General features: G+C 45.2%; 2 protein-coding genes across 8 annotated transcripts in view; one reads left to right on the forward strand and one right to left on the reverse strand.

Annotated features, from left to right (window-relative positions):
- The window catches only part of VGLL1 (vestigial like family member 1), a 569,192-nt gene that overhangs the window by 216,249 nt on the left and 330,549 nt on the right, over positions 1 to 22,394 (forward strand). The gene's annotated exons all lie outside the window — the stretch shown is intronic.
- ARHGEF6 (Rac/Cdc42 guanine nucleotide exchange factor 6) overlaps positions 1 to 22,394 on the reverse strand; it is a 110,641-nt gene that overhangs the window by 75,183 nt on the left and 13,064 nt on the right. For 4 of the 7 annotated variants that reach the window (XM_082377862.1, XM_082377856.1, XM_082377855.1 and 1 more), the window contains exons 3-4: positions 2,846 to 2,930; positions 551 to 675 (exon numbers count right to left, since the gene is read on the reverse strand). In XM_082377862.1, coding sequence (XP_082233988.1) covers positions 551 to 675; positions 2,846 to 2,930 — 210 coding nt within the window. Of the gene's footprint in view, positions 1 to 550; positions 676 to 2,845; positions 2,931 to 20,253; positions 20,488 to 20,755; positions 21,477 to 21,882; positions 21,905 to 22,394 lie in introns of those variants that run through there. The other 3 variants (XM_082377860.1, XM_082377859.1, XM_082377858.1) reach the window with 3 other exon arrangements.

The following is a 22,394-nucleotide window of genomic DNA, read 5'->3' on the forward strand; positions in this document are numbered from 1 at the left end:
GGTCTCAAAAGAGCAGAAGCTAGGGCGCTCCCTCCCAAATGAAAGCTCCCATTAAGACCAAATGCAAAGATAACCGAGCTATCCCAATATAGGAGCTCGTCCTGGGCTCAATAGGAATGCAAAGAGAAAAAGGAAATGACAGTGGCAATGATGAGAGCAAGTAATATACATTGATTGCCTTCTATATGCCAGGCACTATTTAGTTCTCCTAATAAGCCGGGGCGGGGTGGAGGGGAGAGGGGAAATAACAGCAAACTTCCCTCCGGAAGTCGCCCTAATGACTGACATTTGAATTAGCATTCTCAGTTGCTCAGTTCCAGAAAGGGACAGGACTTTGGGGCTTCAACCCCAATTTTCAGACTCTCTGCCCCACATGCCTTTGATTTGTGCCCATGGGCCAGCCTGAATTGGGGCGAGGTTCCAAATTCGTTTTCTCACAACGCCCCAAACAACAGGATGGCTATGTCACCACCTATGGAGATGTAACCGAGATAGCAATCGAAGTTTACAAATTTTAAAACAGGCAGGGGGAATTGGGGACCAGACTTACCACTGGCTTTGACTGCCTTTGCAGCCCTGGAGCTGTGCTAGAAACTGCTCCCTGTGGGTTTGTCTGAGAACTATTAGCAGCGCTAAGAGAAGAGGAACGTCCACATGGCCTTTCTGAGAGCTGATCTGTGAAAAGAGGAAAAGGCACCGTAAAGAGAACCCCTTGTGTCAGAAAAACATCTACAGCTTAATATTATCTTTCACGGGACATTATCAAAGGCACCCTGATCATGATTCTAACTGTTTTATGATGAACATGCCGAGCTTATTTCATTCCCACCCCCTCCCTTTTTGGTGGCCAACTTCTTTTTCTTAACCTTACTGGCCATTGCTCTCCAGTAGAATGAAAAACAGCGACAGAACCACATTTTCTCTTAACCCATTTCCCTACAACTCTTCCCTCCTGAACCCGTTGCAACAGTATGCCCTGTTAGCCCAGGCAGAACTATATTGGGTACCAAACAGCTGTTTGTGGCTCTTATTACTTTGAAATATTTCAAATTTCTCGCTTTGTTTTTTGGCCTATAACTGAGTGGTTCTTTTCTTCCTCACATGGAACAGTCTGTGTGGCACATATAATGTAAAATCCCTCTTATGCCTGGGGGAAGGGGTGGGGAGAATGAGAATGAGAGAGAAAGTGTGTTTGAGAAAGATGCAATCTTGATACTGGAATTATTTCTTTAAAAAAATCAAACTCAAGAGTCTTCTCTTGCTTGAAACCTTGTGAAATTCGATCAGCCCAGCGCCGAGCTGGGTGTTTTCAGTATGCCGAGAGCCGTACTAAAGGCAGCAGCTGGCTTCCTGACAAATTCAAATGAGGGTTCTTTTCCTCTCCATTTATTTTTAAAAGATATAAACTGCAAAAGTCTAAAGCCCAAACATTCCCGAGGCGACAAGCTCAGTATCCAAGTAATTTCCTTGATGCTGTGGGTTTTAACTTTCACCTCCTTGTATTTTATAAATATCTATGGCAAGGGAAGAGACTGTAAAACTTGCTAGGAGAGTTTGGCAAAGGAACATATAATTTGTATGGCATAATGTTCGAATTATACGATCCTCCCTGCCCAGAACTGGATAGTTGTCATGTGTGTTAAATATAGTTACTTGAATTAGCTGTACTTTCTGCTATACGCCTTGCAATAGCTCCAAAGCATTTTCTTCCAGAGAGCAAAAGAACAACTTCAGAGACGTATTTTTACATTTATTGCTATTATATACAGCTCTTTTGACTAAAACTATAATTACTCGATAGCTTCCTAGATGCTCCAGCCTATTTGGCACTTGATTATATTGTCTGTTCTTGTTCTCTCATTGTTCCACGTGGGTAAGTTGAGTCTCCCTAAATAGACGGTAATTTTCTCCAGGGCAGGGACCAAGTCTTACACTTCCTTTGTAGCACCTGGCAGTGCTGGGCACACAGCCTGTTGACTCTCCAACGGTTTGAGCATCAGGACCCGTGATGGAGCATCAGGGCTCTGGAGTGGGTCAGATGTGGGTCTGAATCCCAGGTCTGTTGCTTACTTTCTACTTGGGCCACTGTGGGCCTGACTTTCCTTATCTGTAATACGGACCTAATACTAACACCTACTCCCAGGCTTGTTTCAAAGATTGAATGAGACCACCGATGGCTCTTAGGACAGCCGAGACCCATGGTAAGGGCTCAACACATTTTAACTATGGTTATTCCTGCCCAGCTGTAGGTAAGATACTATATCACGGAAGGAATGAAGTTATACTTTAAGGTTGTCATCATTTGCTTCGCATTTACTAGGATTTATATTTCATTCCGCCAACGTGATGGATACTAAACATTTAAATAAATGATGTTCTTTTCACTCACTATGAACCTGAGGTTTCATTTCCAGTGCAAGGTTACTGAAGGGTTCCTTAACATGGACAAAGACATACAGAAAACTATGAGAAAAAATATGTCTCTGGCAGGCAAAGGGAAGTAACGGCTGCATTTTGTAAACTTTATGAAAAAGGGAACTGATCTTTTTTCCTTTTTATTTTCTGTCTTGTTATACTCCGTTGCCTATTCAATAGCGTTGAAAGAAATTGTTTCTTGGTTCTTATTATATTAAGGGCATTAGAATAACCTCTGTGACAGTTATGTTTAAATCCTAAACTATGACAGATTAAAGTATCTGGCACCCATCAGTGTTTCTTTAGGGGGAGGAGAGAAGTCTGCCCCAATCACACAATCCTGGCCATAGATAGTTGGCTCCTAGGGTAATCAGAGACATGTGAACCCAAATGTGTCTCCCAGAACCCATCTGTCCCAAGCCCTACTTACCTTCTGTTGCTTTGTTGACAGCTAAAAGAGTGCTCAGAACCTTGGAGAAATTGACCCCTGCATGAAGGTCATCAGGATCAAATATCTATGAGAAAGGAAATTGAAACTGTTAAGACACTGTAAGTATTCAACTCAACAAACCAAACTATCAGAAGGCCACTTCCTCTAGCTCTCAGGAGAAAAAAAAATGTAAAAGCCAAGACCCAAACCTCTGTATACCTTTGGGGAGAAATGAAAGCAGCAGCTGAGCCGCCTAATGACATGTGGCGGGCCATCAGTGAGTCAGAGAGAAGCAGTAATGGGAAATGAGAGCCACGCCGAGTCCAGGGCCCACTAGGAAATGCACAGACCTGCTCTTCTGACCTGAGCCCATCAATACTCTCAGCCCAGTTACTGGAAACTCTGTGCTGGGTTACAGTCAATGCCCATCACCTACAGAAGGAGGGGAAGCCTTTGCGACACGCTTTCCTCTGTACAGTTTATTCACTGTTCTCAGCCAGGGCACTGTCTTCAGGGCCTTCCTCTCTGCTGCCCATCCTCCCCAAGGCCACCCACTGGGTCCCAACTCCATGTCGCCCAACTTTCTGCCCAGGCCTGCCTCTTGCTCCCAGCCTCAATGCCCGTTTTCTGCCCCTTGACCTTGCCCCTCTCAGCTCATCTTCATGGATTTGACCCTTGGGTGGCCTGAGCCTATAGGTTCTTCCTGGCCTTAGGTGACTTTTCCAGATACGACCTCTGACCTTCCTGGTATTACTCAACTGCCAGCAGCAAAACGTTAAAGAAATACAATATTTCACTTGGCCTGTCACAACCATCATTCTGATATCCCACTGTCCCTAGGGAAGACACCAAGCAGTTGTTATTTGAAAGACAATTGTAAATTTAAAAATGTATTCAGGGCTTCCCTGGTGGCGCAGTGGTTAAGAATCCGCCTGCCAATGCAGGGGACACGGGTTCGAGCCCTGGTCCGGGAAGATCCCACATGTCGCAGAACAACTAAGCCCATGCGCCACAACTACTGAGCCTGCACTCTAGAGCCCGCGAGCCACAACGACTGAGCCCACGTGCCACAACTACTGAAGCCCCCGTGCCTAGAGCCCATGCTCCCAACAAGAGAAGCCACCACAATGCGAAGCCTGCACACCGCAATGAGAGTAGCCCCCGCTCACCAAACCAGAGAAAAGCCCTCATGCAGCAATGAAGACCCAACGCAGCCAAAAATAAAATAAATAAAATAAAAATAAATAAATTAAAAAAATAAAATAAATGTTTAAAAAAATAAAATAAAATGTATTCAATATCTTGTAATAACCTATAATGGAAAAGAATCTGAAAAAGAATAGATATATAGATATATAACTGAATCACTTTGCTGTACACCTGAAACACTGTAAATCAACTATACTTCAGTAAAAAAAATTAAAATTTTTAAAAATATAAAAATTAAAATGTATTCAATGTTTTAAAATGTATGGAGGTGTCTTCTAGTCTCATAAACGTGTACTTGAAACGAGAAGTATGCTCAAGCACAGGCACAACCTATTAATCTGCCAGCCAATGATGCCAATCTATATATATCTATAGGTAACCAGATGCCCACCTTCTGGATGGAAATACACCTTCAAAAAACATTTCATTCCAGGATGTCTAGAAGTTTGCATCCTTTTTTCCCCCCAATGTGGTGATGGGAATAAAATGTACCTTTGCACATGGGACATGGTTGGTAATGAGCCTAAGATTTTGAAGGATCTGTCTTCCCATCAGGTAGAGACATTTGTTCCATTTCTAATCCTCATGTTTTCTGGGAGCCGCGTCAAGACCCAATTTTATCTTCTTGGTGTACATATTCTAGAAGACCTAAAATCTGTCTCTCGAATGAAAATATAGAGTATCTATTTTTTTTCAAATTTAGGGGGGGCATCAGTATAAACAATATATGCAAATGTGTGCCCCTTCTGAGACTTACAACTCTTTTTTTTTTTAATAAATTTATTTATTTATTTATTTTTGGCTGTGGTGGGTCTTTGTTGCCGCACGAGGGCTTTCTCTATTTGCGGCGAGCCGGGGTTGTTCTTGGTTGCGGTGCGCGGGCTTCTCATTGCGGTGGCTTCTCTTGTTGCGGAGCACGGGCTCTAGGCATGCACGGGCTTCAGTAGTTGTGGCACATGGGCTTCAGTAGTTGTGGCACACGGGCTTCAGTAGTTGTGGCACACGGGCTTCAGTAGTTGTGGCTCGCAGGCTCTAGAGTGCAGGCTCAGTAGTTGTGGCGCACGGGCTTAGTTGTTCCACGGCATGTGGGATCTTCCCGGACCAGGGCTCGAACCCGTGTCCCCTGCATTGGCAGGCGGATTCTTAACCACTGTGCCACCAGGGAAGTCCCCACACTCTTTATTCATTTAATCAATGAATGCTTTGCATTCAAACTTAAAATGACTGAAGAGCCCAATCACATCTAAAAATAAAACACTAATACACTTCTAGCAAAGGGGGAATGTCGATATTACTAAAGAGTTAAATGACACTACAATCCAAATATGTTCCTGAACGCTACAATCTAAAACGCAAACATTGGACTTCCCTGGTGTTCAGTTGTATTGGTACTTGGCTGAATTTGAGAACAAATAAACTGATCAGAAGATGAAACGTGCATCAACAAGAGGCACTGTGTCTGCTTGAGGGAAGCTGCCTGCACTATACACAGTTCCCTTTTTAGAAAGCCTCACTACACTAGAATTTACCCACAGATGCTGTTCTGAAGCACTCGGAACTACATACGAAGAAGTTGGAAGAGGCCTCTCGGGACTAGCAGAGAAGGCAATGCCTGAGGGTTATGATTTCCGAGCAGATGGAAGGTTAGATAGAACCATGAACGCCCTCTACGGCACTGCACCCTCACAAGCCTCACATGGGACGGTACCGAACATTCCACCCCAGACCTTTCTTCCATGCACTTGAGATTGGTCACCTACTAAAATGGAAATATTATTTGGAGGGAGTGCAATACTTTCAGCTGTTATCAGTCTTTTACATCTTAGTGGAAACGAGAGGTGTGAGACCAAGTTTAGAGACGATGATGTGGAGAAAAACTAAGGGCACTGGCGCCCAACTGGGAAAAAGCAAGGGAGATTCCCCCAGCATGGAGAGGGTGCGGGGAGAGCAAAGAGAAGTAGATTCCAATACAAGCCACTTGCCTAGGCCTAATCCCAATCATTTATACGTGCAAAATGGAGAACCAATTCCCCTTTTCTATCTGCAAAGCAGTGGGATGGTTAAAAAGTAACGCAAATTTGTACTTTGACGCCGTTAGGCGATTTCACAATACAAAGCCCCGATGACACTCATCTCCCTATACTCTGTGCAAGCCTCACTCGCTTGTTTAGTGTCTCTGGTATGAAACTGAGTCCCAGATTAGCTGAACTTTCTTGATTCCTATTTTGGTGCAGAAATTAGCTGCTTAGTTCCAGTTGGATCTGTGAAGGTCAGATGAACAGCAGGATTCCCTCCCTCCATTTACCACTACTGTGAGGCAGACAGGAAAGAAAGGATTGCTTCTTAGACTACAGCTCGATGGTTTCAAGGTCCCACGCCTGCAGTGGGATGAGGCAAGGTTCAAGTATAACAACGACAAAAAAACATTTACTTTACGTTGGGTAAGCAATAGGAGAGACAAGGATTAAAGTTCATTCAAGATTTTTTTTGTTTAAGTATTTACATAGAGCCAGCCTAAGGTCTAATCCTACATCGGCAGCTGAAATCAGACAAGGCATTTCATTTTTAAACGTATCCCCACATTCTTCCATTTTGGAGATCCACAATGACAGCAAAACCTATTTTCCATCCACTAAACACCAGGTGTTAATTCTGAACCGTTGGGGATCTGCCAGTATAAGCTGCACAGAAGTTAATATTTATATGGCTTTACAAATAGATCCTTTTTGGAGGAGTTTTCAGTTTCAACATGTATGCTATTTTATGACATTTTCCCTAAACTGAGAAAAGCAAGGAAGCACAGGAGAAGACACTCCCCCCAGCCACTTGGTAATCTTACAGCTACGATTCCCGGACTCACCGAGCCCTTGCTATGCGCTACATGCTGACACCATGCTTGGAGTCTTCATTGCCCTTGATTCTCCAAGCAAGCCTGTAATGTGGGTACAATTATTTCCCCCATTTTATAGATTGGTAAACAGTGACTCAGAGTAAGTAGTTAAGTCACAAAGCAAGAAAGTGATGGAACCAATAAAAATACACATGAAAGTGCTCCAAGAGGCATTTTAGCCCTGTATGCATACTTTATGTTTTCACGAGACATGAAAAAGATGAGAAAGAAATCTGTGAGTTTGTACACAAAAAGAAATCCCTTGCTGCTGTCGATATGGAATCCCTTGCACCATCTGTACCATACGCAGCAAGCTTGTTACAACCTCTAAGATGACTTAATTCAACTAATTGTGACTAAGAGAAAATGGCCTATATGAGAAAGCCCCTGTCTCCCCAGGGGCTTTGCCTAACTCATGTGCTGTCCTTCTCATTTCAAGGGGCAGCCCTGACCCAGCAGGCACCTGGTCATGTTTGCCAGAAGGGGGTTAGGGCTGCCCTGAGTTACTTCTATTTGTTCATCTGGTTCCATCGTCCACATAAGTGAGGTGTTAGCTGGTGGGGGGGGGGGGCAGGGGGAGGGCGGCATCCAGCCCGTGGTTATAGGACCAAGTGAAACCATTCCTCGGCATCGTGCTCTCAGCACCGGAGGTAACCAGTCACGACCCCAGCCACATCCTTGTTAAGAGAAGAAGCCATACCGCATGCTAGTTCGGATGCCTAGTGATGGCTCTAATGTCACGTGGCTTCAGTACCACTCAGCGAACTTCATTTAAAGTCAATTTAGGGTTTGAAGTGATCACAATAGGCTCCATCACTCAACTATTAAAGTCTAATCAACTGCAAAGCAAGTGATTCATTGGGACCACATGGACATAGCTTATGTTTCAGGCCCAGTTTTTAAAAAAACTCCAAATACTTCAGGAACATTCCATCTCTTCCTTGTTCTTACTGAATAAGATCTTAAATTAACTTAGCCCGTCTTGAATCACATTCTCTTATCCTCACAGCTGAGCACGCTGCCTCTGTTAACCCCTGAACTTGGAAGGAAATGTCATTACGTCGTGCGACAGAGCAAGCAAATCTGAGCTGCTTAGTCATATTTCACCGGGTGGCAGTGCTCCTGGCTCTGTGGACACGACCTGGGAGGCTTCCGCTCAGCTCCTACTAAAAGCAGTCACCAAGTCAGCGACAAATAATGCTCTCAGCTCAGAAGCTGGACTCAATTCGCCACTGGTATTCCACTTACTAGAATACAGTGGATGGCATTTGTACCCTGCCTGGTTTTAAATAATAACTGTTCCAATTTGATATGGAGCAAACCCTGCTCTCTACTTCTCTCTTATTTCCTTCCTTTCTCTCCATTTCAGCAATTTAGGGAACAAGATCTGACTTATGCATGTAGTTGCAATAACATCAGTATACTGAAAAGAGCCCTGATGTGAGGGTCAGGAGACCTTGACTCCAATCCCAGATTTGTCACTGCCGAGCAGTTGTGAGGACCTAAGGAAAGCAACACTACTTTCTTTGTGGCTCTGTTTCCCATCAGGACAGTGAGAGATGTCTTTGACCAAAGGAGCGCAGGAAAAGGCCTGCTGGTCCATCATCTGAATAGGGGCTCCCAAAGGCAGCATCTTGGCTGGGTCTCCAAGGTCCAGAATCTGGCCTTCAGTTCTCAAGGCTCTTGAAAATGGACTCATATTAACCACGTTCACAAAAGGCCAATGCATAAGCCAAAATGCCAATTTACTAATTAAAAAAAAAAAAGAACCATGAAGAGGATTGGATACTCCCATTTTATGGGCCAGATCACTCTCTCCCAATAGAGAAATCTACATAGTAAGCCAAATTACAATTAGAAAGTTGTCGGATAATACAGAATCAAAGCAAAGGGAGTCTGGGGTATCACGGCCTAACATAATTATTACCTGTTTATAGTTGATTTTTTCAAAATGTCATTTTTTTAAATGGCCTATTTATAAATTCTGGCTTTATCTTGCCACCACTGCCTCGTGGGACTCGGACTGCAATTGTGGACAGCTTTGACCATCTATGTCCTTTTGTCTCTGTGGATTTATATAGAGTCACTTTAGATAACTAATACGGGCTTCTAGATGACATGGACCTCATCTCATCCAGAGCTAGGAAGTCCAGCTCCACAGAGCTCCTGTAATAGGAGCAAAGATCTGAGCGTAATTGTCACTGCTCACACCTCATCGAGAAGTTTCCAAATCCACTCCGGGAGGCTTCCTCAGCATCACCGACATCAACGTGTCCCACCTTATGATCGCCATCTTCCTTGTTAGCACTCACCTAGGGCAAGAACCTCTTTCTCCACAACAGAGATCTATCTTCAGTTGAGTAGCAAGTGTTGAGGAAAGTGGAGAATGAATGAGGAATGATACAGGCGTCTTGGTGGGGATGGTCCCAGGATTAAAAAGAGAAAGAACAACTGGCTTTGGATAATCTCACCGAAAAGAGAGTAGGCACGAAGGAAAGGGAAAGATGAAATCTCTCTTGTCAATAGCGTTTGCCAAGCCAAGGGTGGGAAGCCAGAGGCTTAGAACCAGCTGCCTCTCAGCCCGCCGGCCGCTGTGGCCCTCCCCCCGCTCCCCCTCCTGTGCCTCTGTCACTAGAGCCACACTGGCTGCCAGTTTTGAGGGATGCGGGCAGATGGGTGATGCCCCAGCTGCTGGAGTGCCTGTGCGCCAGAGCTGGGGGTGTCCTTCCCAAGCCCCAAGCCACCACCGTGTCGGAGAAGGGGACTTACTTCTTAGTTGTGCAAACTGGAATGAGGAACACATTTTCCCGGGGACACAGTGTCACCTGCGCCACTTAGTCTCTATGACATCCACAGTTCAGCCACATTAGTTATGAAACTAGCCGCTGTGGGCCAGCCAGAAAACAGAATCACCACGTAGCACCTTGTTTCTATGGGAAAATGTGTTCTGTGTTCCTAACAATAACTTAAAAACAAATATTTGGAAAATAATCCATTTTTATACTGAAGAATGCCTGAACGTGGGGTCCCAGATCAACGTCCTCATCCTTTATATTTCTTCCTTGTCCTTTCACGTAAAGGAGGAATTAAAAAAGGAGGAATTGGGCTTCCCTGGTGGCGCAGTGGTTAAGAATCTGCCTGCCAATGCAGGGGACACGGGTTCGAGCCCTGGTCTGGGAAGATCCCACATGCCGCGGAGCAACTAGGCCCGTGAGCCACAACTACTGAGCCTGCGCGTCTGGAGCCCGTGCTCCACAACAAGAGACGCCGCGATAGTGAGAGGCCCGCGCACCGCGATGAAGAGTGGCCCCCGCTTGCCGCAACTAGAGAAAGCCCTCGCACAGAAACGAAGACCCAACACAGCCATAAATAAATAAATAAACAAATACTTTAAAAAATAATGACTCCCTTCTTTAAAAAAAAAAAAAGGAGGAATTAAAAAGAAAAAAATACCCTAGACACTCAAGTACTATTTATTTTGGAACTCCTCGTGATGAGTCCAGCGACACGTGTGAAGACCATGAAAATAAGCTCAGAAAGTGTAAGAGCCGACTGCTCCTGCCTGTTTAACCGTCCAGGAGGTTAAGGAGGAGACTCTCCTGTGAAGATAGGGTTCCTGCAGCCCCTGTTTTCCTAGGAGCCTCCTGTGATTTAGGGTTGGAGCCCGAGAACCTAGCAGAAGCAGCTGCTTCGGGACAAATTCCATGCACAGGAGAGACTGGTGTTAAATGAGCCCCACCCAAAGCTGAGGGAGGGAGGAGGGCAATGGACACAGGAGCCCCTCCTCCAGCGGTCTCATCCGCTGCCTTCCTTAGAGTCCTCCACCAACTCACCCTCACCTCTCTTTCTTCTGAACAGCTACAGCCTTGCAGTCTGGGTAGATGTTGCACACATGCACTCTCAATCACCTCCCACTGTAATATTCTCTATTTATTCTGTGAGGGTTAAGATCAGCCCTGGCTTTCCCATTGGAAAGCCAACTCTTTGCAGTGCAAAGGGCCCCCCAGCCCTGGCCCAGCATTCAACACATGAGACACTCGATAAATAGTCATTCATTGGTGGCTTGACGGGATGGACTGTCAGAGAGACTTAAATATAAATTGCGCCTAGAATGTAAGCCCCATGAAGCCAGTTCTTTCCAACCTTTTTCACGGCTGGATCCTCAACGTCTAGAAGAGTGCCTGTCACATAGTAGGCACTCGATAAATGTTTGATGAGTTAATGAAAGTTTAGAAGCTCTCGCCAATTGGTGATTAATTATAACTGAGGAAAAGGCATTGCCGAAATTACAGTAAAGGCAAAAAGAAATATCATTAAGGGAGAAAACAAAATCCATTTCCATGTGACTTTTCAGGAAACATCTGTTATCTAAAATAATATACACCTCTGCTCGTCTGCAAACTGAAGCCCTGTGACCATGACGTGACCAAAGATGCTTCAAACTCCATGGTGGTGGATTTCATTAACTCGTCTGCCAAAGCGATTACTGGCCTGTCCCAGGTAGTACAGGTTCCTTTTAAATCTCCTCCCAAAGCACCATGATGTGAGCACTATAGAGAAGGGACACTGGAAAGAACTGTGAGATTTTACTGTCTGGCTGGGCTGGGCTATCTTTTTTTTTTTTTAACTGTTTATTGTAAAATAGCTTAAATGACAGCCACTAAGAGCCACATTCACCTGTTCATCCCTTGCTCTAAAACAGGCTCTGAGTCCCAGCAGGGCACAGTGGGATGTGGCAAAACACGGCAAAGTAACCCACGAGAAGCAAGAAGAGGTGATAGGCGATTGGCAAGACTACAAATCACACACCTGAAGTCCCTCTTCCACCAGCTAATCCGGGTGGGAAGGATGTTGTGCCAAAGTTTCTCCTACTTTCTTTCAAGATCACCTTCAACCATTCATTTGGCAAAGACTTTTGGCGCACTTTGCTTACGTCTCTATGTGAGTCACTTTTCCAAGTCTGCCCTTTTTAGAGATGCCCATCAATGCCTAACAGACATCAATCAACCAATTAATTAACTAATTAATTAATTAACTAATTAATTTTCCTCCACCTGACCCCAAACAGGATCTGTGCCTAGGAAACCATCCAAACACAGGAAGGTGGGTGTACGGGAGCTCAGATAGCCAAGCCATCAGGAGTGGTGCTTTCAGTTAAAATCCACGTCTCTCAGCCTAAGGTAACCCAGCCTGTAACTGCCTACAAGGTCAAGTCCACGCTCTTCGAGCCAGCATTCAAAGTCCTTCTCAAGCTGGTCCCATACCTAGCAAGCCCATCGTTCCTCATCATCACCTCCTCGTATGCCCCAGAATCCTTTGCTTCCTTCACTGTGCCTCTCTCTGCTATGCACACTTCTCCTTATGAAAAAGTTCCCTCAACCGTCTGAATCCTAGCTGTCCTTAGGAGCCCATCCTCCATCACTCTCCTCCACAGGGTCTTCCCCCAACACTACACCTCAGTACACAAAGGGCTTCTCTTTCTCGCAACTCTGTATTATGCTCTAGATTCTGGAAGCTTGGCTACCTAGCCATCCACTTCTACACGCTGTGAAACTCCACTATTTCCCATACACATGCTGCCTTTTTCCACAATTCTCAGTACTCACCATGTAGACGGTGCACAAGCACTTGCTGACTATTCCTCTTTCCTTTCAACCAAAAACTTAAGCAGCTATTTCTTCCACCAGAAACACCTGTCCTTTGGTCATACCTTCCCCAGAAGGAAAGACAGGGAGAAGGTAATTTTTTCCTGGTAGAACTTGATAAATCAGGGCTCATATATTTTCCATCACTTGGGAAGATAGATGCTTCTTTTTGAAGAATATGATTGAGAGAAGCGAAGAATGCTGACAAAGCATTTACCTCACCCAAAGGAAGTGAAGTTACTACCTGGGCTCACTTGGGAGAATCAAAGTTACGGAGTCCTGGATGTGCAAATCTCACACGTGGACAGCCCAGTGAAATCGAGAGAGTTTGGGTAACATAAGGAATGAGAAGTGACCTGAGCACTGAAAAGGCAGAGAAGGTCTTCCAAATGACATCGTGGCACCTAATCTCTCATACCTTTCATTTTCTTTTTTTTTTTTTTTTTAACTTTTAAAAACATGAAACAGTTGCTCCAGCTTGACATAAAGAAACTGAGTAATACTGTATTAGGAAGGACCCGGCTTTCGTTTTAGCCTTTTTTTAATCCACTAAAGAGTCATTTCTATGAATAAAGTCAGCTGTTGATAATCTACATATAGACTGTTAGATATTCAATCTATCTAAAATAAATTTTTAAAAATTCATCCACTCATTACCCATTCAACAAATATTTACTGAACACCTGGTATATGCCAGGCACTAATACATAAATTTGTTTTAAGATAAGAAATAAAAAGGATGCTCTATAAAATCTAGCAAATAAAATCACCCACAGGTATACCAACTGTCAAACATTGTTGTTCATTCTGTTCTCTTTGCTTGAAGGTGATTTTTTAATCCCCAATCAGGATTTTCCCCAATCCATTCCCAAATACCAGCATATCATCAAAGAATGCAAACTGGTCATTTTACAGTAAAAATGCTGATTTACACTATCACAACACACATTTCTCCAAAGAAGTGGCTAAATTTCTTTTGTTAGTAAAATACCGCATTCTCTTGGTTTGCATACATTTCTCAGGAATTATTGGTAAGTAGCCCCAGTTTGCTGGAAACCTAGCCATGAAGAACAGACAAATTACAAGACAGTGTTGAGACCTGCTTCACAGGCCGGGCTCTTCATAAAAGCTGTTAAGAGCTTGACCCCTTCGAGATGCCTCTTAAAGTAATATCCATGTGCTTCCAAAGCATAAGGAAACCTGTATGTTATTGTCTAGGGTGAGACAAGTCCTTATAACACTTTCACTCACTGCTTTGCAAACTGCTGCATTTCCTCCCACCTTAATTTAATTCCTTCTCTTCCCTATTGCCCTATTCAATCCCTCAATTGACATGTCTGATCTCTGTAATAATATTCAAGTCCCCAAGAAAGTATAAAGCTGGGATTTTACTCTCTTTCTCTAAGCAGAACTAAGTTAGGAAGGTAAATCTTCTGCCAAGAAGTCAATAAAAATGACACGTGACTATTATGTCATCTGGGCTGATCCACAGCTCTGAACCCACACGCCCCTCTGTGTGGAAGGGTCCAGTTTGCGAGGGGATGACAAACCGGGGAGCTAATTAGACAGATGTCTGGTGTTGTAAGTCTATCTTTCAGATGACAACAGAGGAAGTGGCAATGCCAAGGTTGAAATGCAGATATGGAGCAGCTTCTGGACTGAGTGGACATACACTTCCTCTAAAAACATAGGTAAGCAAAGGCCCTAAGCAATAGGCAAGTGCCCTCACTCTTCTTCATTTGCAATTCAAAGGCCAGACCTTGTACTTCCTTTTGGTACTAACCCCAAGGTCATCACCAATGGCTCTGCATACCTTATGCTGTGCTGGCAATGTCTTCACCTCTCAGACTGATCCTCGGAGGTCGCCTCAGTGATAACATATGACCAAATTAGAATGGGGCTGGAGTAGGGGAGAGTGGCCAAGATTGCGTGATTTGAATAAAGGGCTGTATTGTGCTCTGTTGCCCCCAGAAACAGCCTGGATTAGAATCAACATTAAAACCAAATTAAAGGGGCTTCCCTGGTGGTGCAATGGCTAAGAATCTGCCTGCCAGTGCAGGGGACACAGGTTCGATCCCTGGTCCGGGAAGATCCCACATGCCGCGAACCAACTAAGCCCGTGCGTGTGCCACGACTACTGAGCCTGTGCTCTGGAGCCTGTGAGCCACAACTACTGAGCCCACGTGCTGCAATACTGAAGCCCGCGTGCCTAGAGCCCGTGCCCCGCAATGAGAGAAGCCACCGCAATGAGAAGCCCGCTCGCCGCAACTAGAGAAAGCCCGCGCGCAGCAACGAAGACCCAACACAGCCAAAAATAAATTAATTAATTAATTAATTTAATTAAAAAAACAAATTAGAGTTGAGTTAGATTTAAAACAAGATAACTTTGACATCTCCCATCAGGAAGATTCAACTGATCAAATTTTGTAATAAAATGCCTTCCTTTTGGTATTATCAGCATACATTCAATCCAATTCAGAAACTATATTTTTCCCTTTTAAGTATTACATATCATGGGGGGGTTTTTTGTTTCTTTTTGTTTTGTTTTTGTACAGGGGCAATTGATTTTTATTTTCTCCCCTCGACTATGCCCAAATCAACAGGTTTATTACTTATTTCCTGGGAGCAAGGGGGAAAGTTTTTGTCAGTCATAACCAAAAACAAAAAACCATTTGTTGAATTGTTTAATTCAACTAAAACAAGAAGCATCTTGCTCTGGGGTGGATTTTTAAATTTCAAGCTATCGTAATTATAAAACAAATGCATTTGTTTTAAAAGACACACCAACCATTTCACCCAGGTAAACAAGAGAAACTGAAAATATCCTTTTTACACATTCTCCTAGTTTATGCATAGACTAGAAAAGAGTGAAAGGCTTTCCTGATTTTTCAATTCCAAGAGGAATCCGTCCAAACCGTTTCTATTATTAGCACACAAAATGGTAGCTAAAGAAGTTACTGTGGTTAACAACTGAATAATTCATAGTCTCGGAAGAATTCAGTCGCTTTGTCTTCTCCAGTTCCTCTTTAGAACTGGATCCCCAAACATATTTCTTATCCTGAGTTGTTATAAAGGCAACCATATACAAATTCTTCTCAGCACTTAAAAATTGGCCACACTAAGCACTGAGAACTACAGCAAGACATTAAGCTGGAGACCTAACAGGAACTCTTATAACCAGTTCATGAAACTCTTAAGATTACACATACATTGTCAGAAATTAGAGTCACAGGTTCCAGTCTGTGTCCCATGGATATCACTGGGCTATAACATCACTGAAATTTAAACTGCCTTTATGCAGTCTTCCAAATAAAATATGTAAACACAGTAAATATGACCTACAAATAATTTTAAACATATTTCAACACCCTCTAATCTAAATTCAAATTATTTTCTATGAAGTGAGGCACTGAGAATTTCAAGTCTAGAAAAAGAAAAAAAAAACACTTCAATTAGTGAGTGAAAGAGGTTAGTAATGTTGACAGGATGAACATTTCTGCTGTTCACCATGAGAACAGAGGTCAAGCCCGCCACCACTCTTCATCTAAAATTCCCAGAAACGGTCAACTTTATTTTGTCTTCAGAAGCGAGATGTTAAGAATTAGAAAATATGTGGGGATTTTAACCTTTGACTTTATTTTCCAAAAACGTTTTTCCAAAAACAAGCGATCTTTGCCAAATAAAGCACAGACCTGAGAAACAAAATGGCTGGATTTTTTTTTCCTGGTTTAAGTTTCATCCCCGTCTAAATTCTCAATGTGGGAATTCCCTGGCGGTCCAGTGGTTAGGACTCCGTGCTTTCACTGCCAAGGGCCCCGGTTCGATCCCTGGTCGGGGAGCTAAGATCCCGCAAGCCGCATGGCGCGGCCAAAAGTTTAAAATATATATATTTACATTTTATATATATATAAATTCTCAATGTAACTAGTGTAAAACCTCAGGACCCCTGGAGAAGCCATCATTCCCCAGAGCCCACAGTTTACCTTCTCCTGTATCCAAGGTTTTTTAATGTTAAGATTCCTAAAGGAAATCTTTCTATAAAGCACGACTCACTTCTTAAACGGAGTTTGCCTAACGTAACTGTCAACAAAAAAGTGAACTTTTTTTTTGATAATGCAATGTTATCATTTGTGAACACTAGTCTACTGGGATACATTAAAATTCCAATTAGGAACTAGCTTTTATTGAGCGTTTACTCAGTGCTAGGCACTGGTGCTAAGTGCTTTACTTGCCTTCTCTCATTTAATGCTAAGAGGTGGCATATATCTAATTAGCATATACCTAATAATAATAAAGTAATATATACCTAATATTACCTACCACTACCACCAAGGAAATTAGCATATACCTAATAAGTGACTACTTCAGGTTAGTTCAAGTCCAAGGCTCAAGCTCTTAGCCACTGTACTACTATACTACTTCTCAAGAACAAAGGTTCCCTGACTGGGAATCAGACCCAGACCAAGGCAGAGAAAGTTACAAATTCTGGCCACTAGACCACACAGCATGTGTTGGGTTGCCTGATCCCACACCAAAAAGGCCCTGATGGTTATGTTTGGCAGTCTGCTTTTTATAGATTTTGTCTCCTGCTGATTTCATTGCTTCCATGTTACACATAGATACAGACTCATTCTGCCATCGCCAGCAAGTCTAATCTAGAGCAACTTCTCTCTTCTCCCTTTATCACAACTTTCTATTTAAATGCTGTTTTCCAGTTTACAAAGCGCTTCCACATTCCTTACCTCATTTAATCTAATTTGCTATTTCTAACCAGTTTGGGGATGAGCAACCAAATTACCCATAATTCCAACAGGCTTCAATAAAAAAAAAAAGTAATTAGGCTCTGAGTGAGGGTCTGAGGCAGTCTCCTAGGAATAAAAGTGCACAAGTCTAAGGACAAAGATGGGGCATCTCTTTTGCAGCCCAGAGCTTCCCCGACCATTCAGTCATTCCAGCAATCATTCATTTAATAAACATTTACTGAGCACCTGCTATGTGCCACGTTCTGTACTGATTGCTGGCGTTATATGATCAAGTTCTGGTTCCTGCCTTTGAGAAGCTCCAAGGCTAGTAGAGACGGAAATGTGTCCACAGATTACCATGGTGAGAGCGGGCAGGTAGCTGGTAGCTGGGCACAAGGGATTATGGGAAAATGGATGCTAAATGCCCAATCCAGCAGAGAAGATTTCCTAGACAATCCGAGGCTGAGGAGGTTCTCAGCTTGGTGGCAAACACTAGAGGTTGCTAGATGTCTGAACTCTAGATAAACCAGGGAAATAGTTCTTGACTCTGGCTGCACTTTAGAATCACTTGGGGAGCTTTCAAAACCAAATAATAACTTCAGAAAACTTTGGGGCAGCACTTACTCAAGCCAAACATATACACACCCTATGGCCCAGCAGTTCCATTCCTATGTATAAACCCAGCAGAAATGCGCACCAGAAGACATGCGCAGGGATATTCATAGTAGCATTGTTCATAGCAACTCCTAACTGGAAACAACCCAGATGTCCATCAACAGGTGAATGGATAAACAAAATAGGGGACATCCACGTGGTGGAATACTACTAGCAATAAAAAAGAAAGAATGACATGGGGAACTCGTACAAATATTACCCTGAGTGAGAGAAATCTTATACAAACAGATACATACTATATGATTCCACTCATATAAAGTACAAGACAGAAAAAAAGGAATCTATTGTCTTAGAAGTCAGGGCAGTGGTGCCCACTGGTGAGGGGTAGTGACTGGGAAGGGGCACAAGGTGGGTGGCTTTTGAATGCTGATGATGGTGTGTTTCTTAATCGGTGTGCTGACTATACAGATGTGTTCAATTTGTAAGGATTCATCAAACTCTACTTAGGATTTGTGCAGTTTCCTGAATTCATGCTATATGGCAATATAAAATTCGTTTAAACATTAAAAAAAAGAACAAGAAATACCAAGGCCTGGGTCTCACTGCAGACCAATTAACCCAAAAGCTCAGTGTGGGGAGACCCCAACATTTGTATTTTTTAAAAACACCCCAGGTGGCTCTAACGTGCAGCCATGTGTGCAAACCAAGGTTAGGCGTTCGTGTATTTATCAATAGCTCCTCCGGGGGGACAGCCTGGCACGTAGCAAAGGGAACAAGTTCTGAAGTAAGGTACATCAACGATTACATTCTGGCTCCATTTTGCACTGGCAGTGTGTGGCATTTGTCTCGATCATCCCCAAACCTCAGTATAATGGGAACAATATCCCCTCCCTCCCAGGATTGTTGTGAGGATTAAATAAAATAATATACTTAAAGCACCTAGCACAGTACCTAGAACACAGTAGGTGCCTGAGAAATGGTAGGTACTCAACTCCTTTTCCTCCTTCGTGTCTAAGTTCCAGTGATGACCAGATTGCTGTTAACGAACAAAACTCACGCTCTCCAGTTTCTCCTCCTGAATGAGTTTCTTTGTGAAGACTGAAGTAATATTATACTTGGGCTAGTGATGTCAAACGAATGTCGGACATTTCTGGGCCCTGGTCACTCACTCTGTTCAGCACCTGCTACCCCCGAAGGTGAACGGAGGGGCGGCAGACTGTAGGTAAATACAAACCACAGACCCTCCTTTGGAAAGCTTTGCCCCTGTCCGCACTCCTAAGAACAGCGCCAGCCATGTGAGTTGGCAAAAAGAATAGAAAAAATTAATAGCTTGGAAGACATACCACCCATGAAATGTGCCAAATGAAACACTTTTGTATAAAATGTCATGTTTTCGTAAAAACAAACAAACAAAACAGAATCCTGGGCTGAGAGCAGGAGATTCAGGTGAGAGTTTTGATGATACCACCCGTCAGCTGTATGACTTTGCTTCACTAAACTTTTCTGTTTCTCTGGCCAATGAAAGTAATGCCATCTCTCCTGCCGCCTTTACAAGGGCACAGTGAGTTTCAGATAAGATAAATAGAAAGCTTTGCAAAAATTGAAGCAGCAAAGAAAGGCAAGACTGGAAATTTACTTTTTTCCAAACTCCAATCACCAACCACCACCCTCCCTCCCCAAGACTGAGAACTCTCTGATATTAACTGCTCCAAGTGCACGCAGAGACTCCACCAGCCTGAAGCTCGCTTATGTAAGAAGAGACTGCAGCACTGCTTGGCATGTAGCATAATACTTTGCTTAAGAGAAATCCTTGGAAATGCCTCAGCTGAAGTACAAGGGCAAGCCCAGGCCTTACGTTTTGGAGACAGGCGCTCTCAGTCACGGAACACCAGAACTGTGGCTCGAGCAAATGATGTCATCCGAGCTCCTCTTACCATGGTCAATGTCAAAAATTAAGACAGGAAGTTCAAGGACAAATTGTGGGGTTCCCAGGCAAATATAAGTTAGAAAAGCAGTTTGGACCTTAGAATCTTGCCTTAAAAGTTGTCTCCTATTCTGTAATGGTTTTTGGTTTATGTGAAGCTTTTCTTGACAAAAATATACATAGTTGCATAGAAAAATATATTCCCTTAGGACTCTATTTTTACTCCCACTACGCATTAAGAAAAGAAAAAAAAAATCATGTGAGTCACCCTTAGATCCAAAAACAATATCAAACCAAAAATAAAAATATAAGATTCTCGAAGAGACAGAGATAAACTTAAGGGCTCTCCACTCTAGAGCTAAGAAACGAAATCGCTCACATACCTGTTGGGTTCCTAAATGACTGGAAAATGAAAACTCGAAATTAACCACAGGCACGTTGAACACCTTGGAGATACAGGACTTTCCCCATCCACAGACCATTCCTGCGACAGACCTGTGTACTCAACACCGAAAATATCCCCAAATGTACAGATGCCGGGGGTTGGGGGGTGGGGGGAGGTCAAGTTAGTATCAAAAAAAATAGTACTGTTGACTCCCGCCCTGGTTCCGGGGGAAGGAAGGAATCCGGTCTGATGCGAAGCTCGCGGCCAGAGCCGGACAACTCGCCCCTAAGTTTGGCGCGTCCCAGCTCTCCGCCCGCGGCCCCCGCCCCCGCTCCCCGCACCCCGGAGCTCAGAGCCCCGCGAGGCCCTGGCGGAGGACGGACCCCGCGGCCACGGCCCGGGGAGGAAGGGCGGCTCCTCTCCAACCGGGGTCCTTCGCCCCCACCCCAGGCCCTCGCGCGCTTCCCTTCCCCTGACCCCCTCGCCCCGGGGCAGGTCACCTGGCTCGGCCGCTGCCCGCTGGTCCTCCGGTTGCTCGCTCGGTCCAGCCGCGCCGCCGCCGCCTCCGGGAAGCCGCTCGCCCTCCCGAGTCACGGGGCCGACGAGCGGGCGGCCGAGCCCGTGCCAAGGCTGCGGGAACCGTTCCACCCGGCCGGAGCTGGGACCCTGCCCCGAGCGCGGCCGCCACCAGGGCGAAACTGGAGAGCTGGGCTCGGCTCGCTGGGGCGGGGAGGGGCGACTGCAACTTTGCTCCTGGACGCGGGCGAGGAGGGGGCGCCCGTCTCCAAACTCCGTGCAGCGCCCGCAACCTCTCCAGTCCGGGGATTTTTTTTTTAATGTCCCTCCCCCTTTTTTTTAATATAAAGGGAAGCCAGATTCTTGCCCTCAAGTTCTGGTTTCCAGAGCGGCGGGGCCGCTGGGAGGGCGGGAAGCTGGGTGCGGGAGACGCGCCCCGCTGGGTGCGCTGGCGGCGAGCCGGTCGAGGGCGCGCGGGGCGGCGGCGGGCGGGCAGCGGCTGCCCTGGGAAGCCGCCTTCGCGGCCGCTCCGGACCCTGCTCTCAGTACCTCGCTGGCCCCCTCCAGCCCGGAGCCCAGAGCCCGGGAGGGAGAGCGGCCTGGAGGGACCGGGCCAGCGGCGTGGAAGCAGTGACCCGGACCTGCATCGCCGAAGTAGGAACTGGAAGTGACAGCGGCGCAGGGTAGAGCAGCCGCCGCCGCCGCCGCCGCCCGGGTAGCCGTGGCAGCAGCAGAAACCGCGGAGCGGCGGCGGCGACCACACTGCGCATGCTGCTGCCGCCCGGTTCGGCCCCGAGCCCCGGGCTGCCGCCGCCTGGCCTGCAGCGGGCCTCTGCCAGAGCCTCGGGTGGGAATCCCGGCCTCACAGAGCAGCCCTGCCTGGTGGCCCGCTTCCTCCTCCAGCCCCCGACGCAGCTCGGACCCCCCAAGCTCTATGGTGAGCCGCTGAGACACCCCAGCAAGGAAGCGCTCTCCAGCGGCCCTCCACATCCCTCCTTTCCCCCAGCTGTCCTGGCTACCCTTCCCGGACTCTTGGATAACAGGCCCCACATCAGATCGTCTCTTTGATAGAGAATGAAAAGGTTCGTGATAGATGGGAAATATGTCCGACCTTACTTGAAGTCCAATTTTTACAGAAATACAATGCAGTCGGTAGATTAGGATGGCCAGAGTCATGGGTGTCATTTGATGTAACTCACGGCAATTCCAGTAGGAGTGTCAGATTGGCTCAACAGAAAGAAAAAAAAAAAAAAAGACCAACAACTTACAAAATCCTCTTTAGTCTTCCCACTAGCTCAAATTGAGCGGCTAAATATACAAAGCTTTCCCCAGCGGAAACTGATGGAAACGGGCCAGTTAAAAACAGTGTCCAACAGTGAGACATTACCAATCACTACTCCAGTCTCTTCGTTTTACAGATGAGTCAACCGAGGCCGAGGGAAGGGGACTGGGACTTCTCCGAAAGAAGGTGGCAGGTGCAGAGTCTGAAGGAAGGTCTGCTGCTACCCACTGCAGCTACTGCTTAGTTGGCTGGCCTTCTGCCTCACTCCAGGCACTTGGCTCCAGGGAGGCTTTGCTCTCCTAGAGCCGGAGCTCTCTTATGGGAGATTTTGCCTTGACTCA

The sequence above is a fragment of the Balaenoptera borealis genome (assembly GCF_965194805.1).
Source record: "Balaenoptera borealis genome assembly, chromosome: X".
NCBI classification, from domain to species: domain Eukaryota; kingdom Metazoa; phylum Chordata; class Mammalia; order Artiodactyla; family Balaenopteridae; genus Balaenoptera; species Balaenoptera borealis.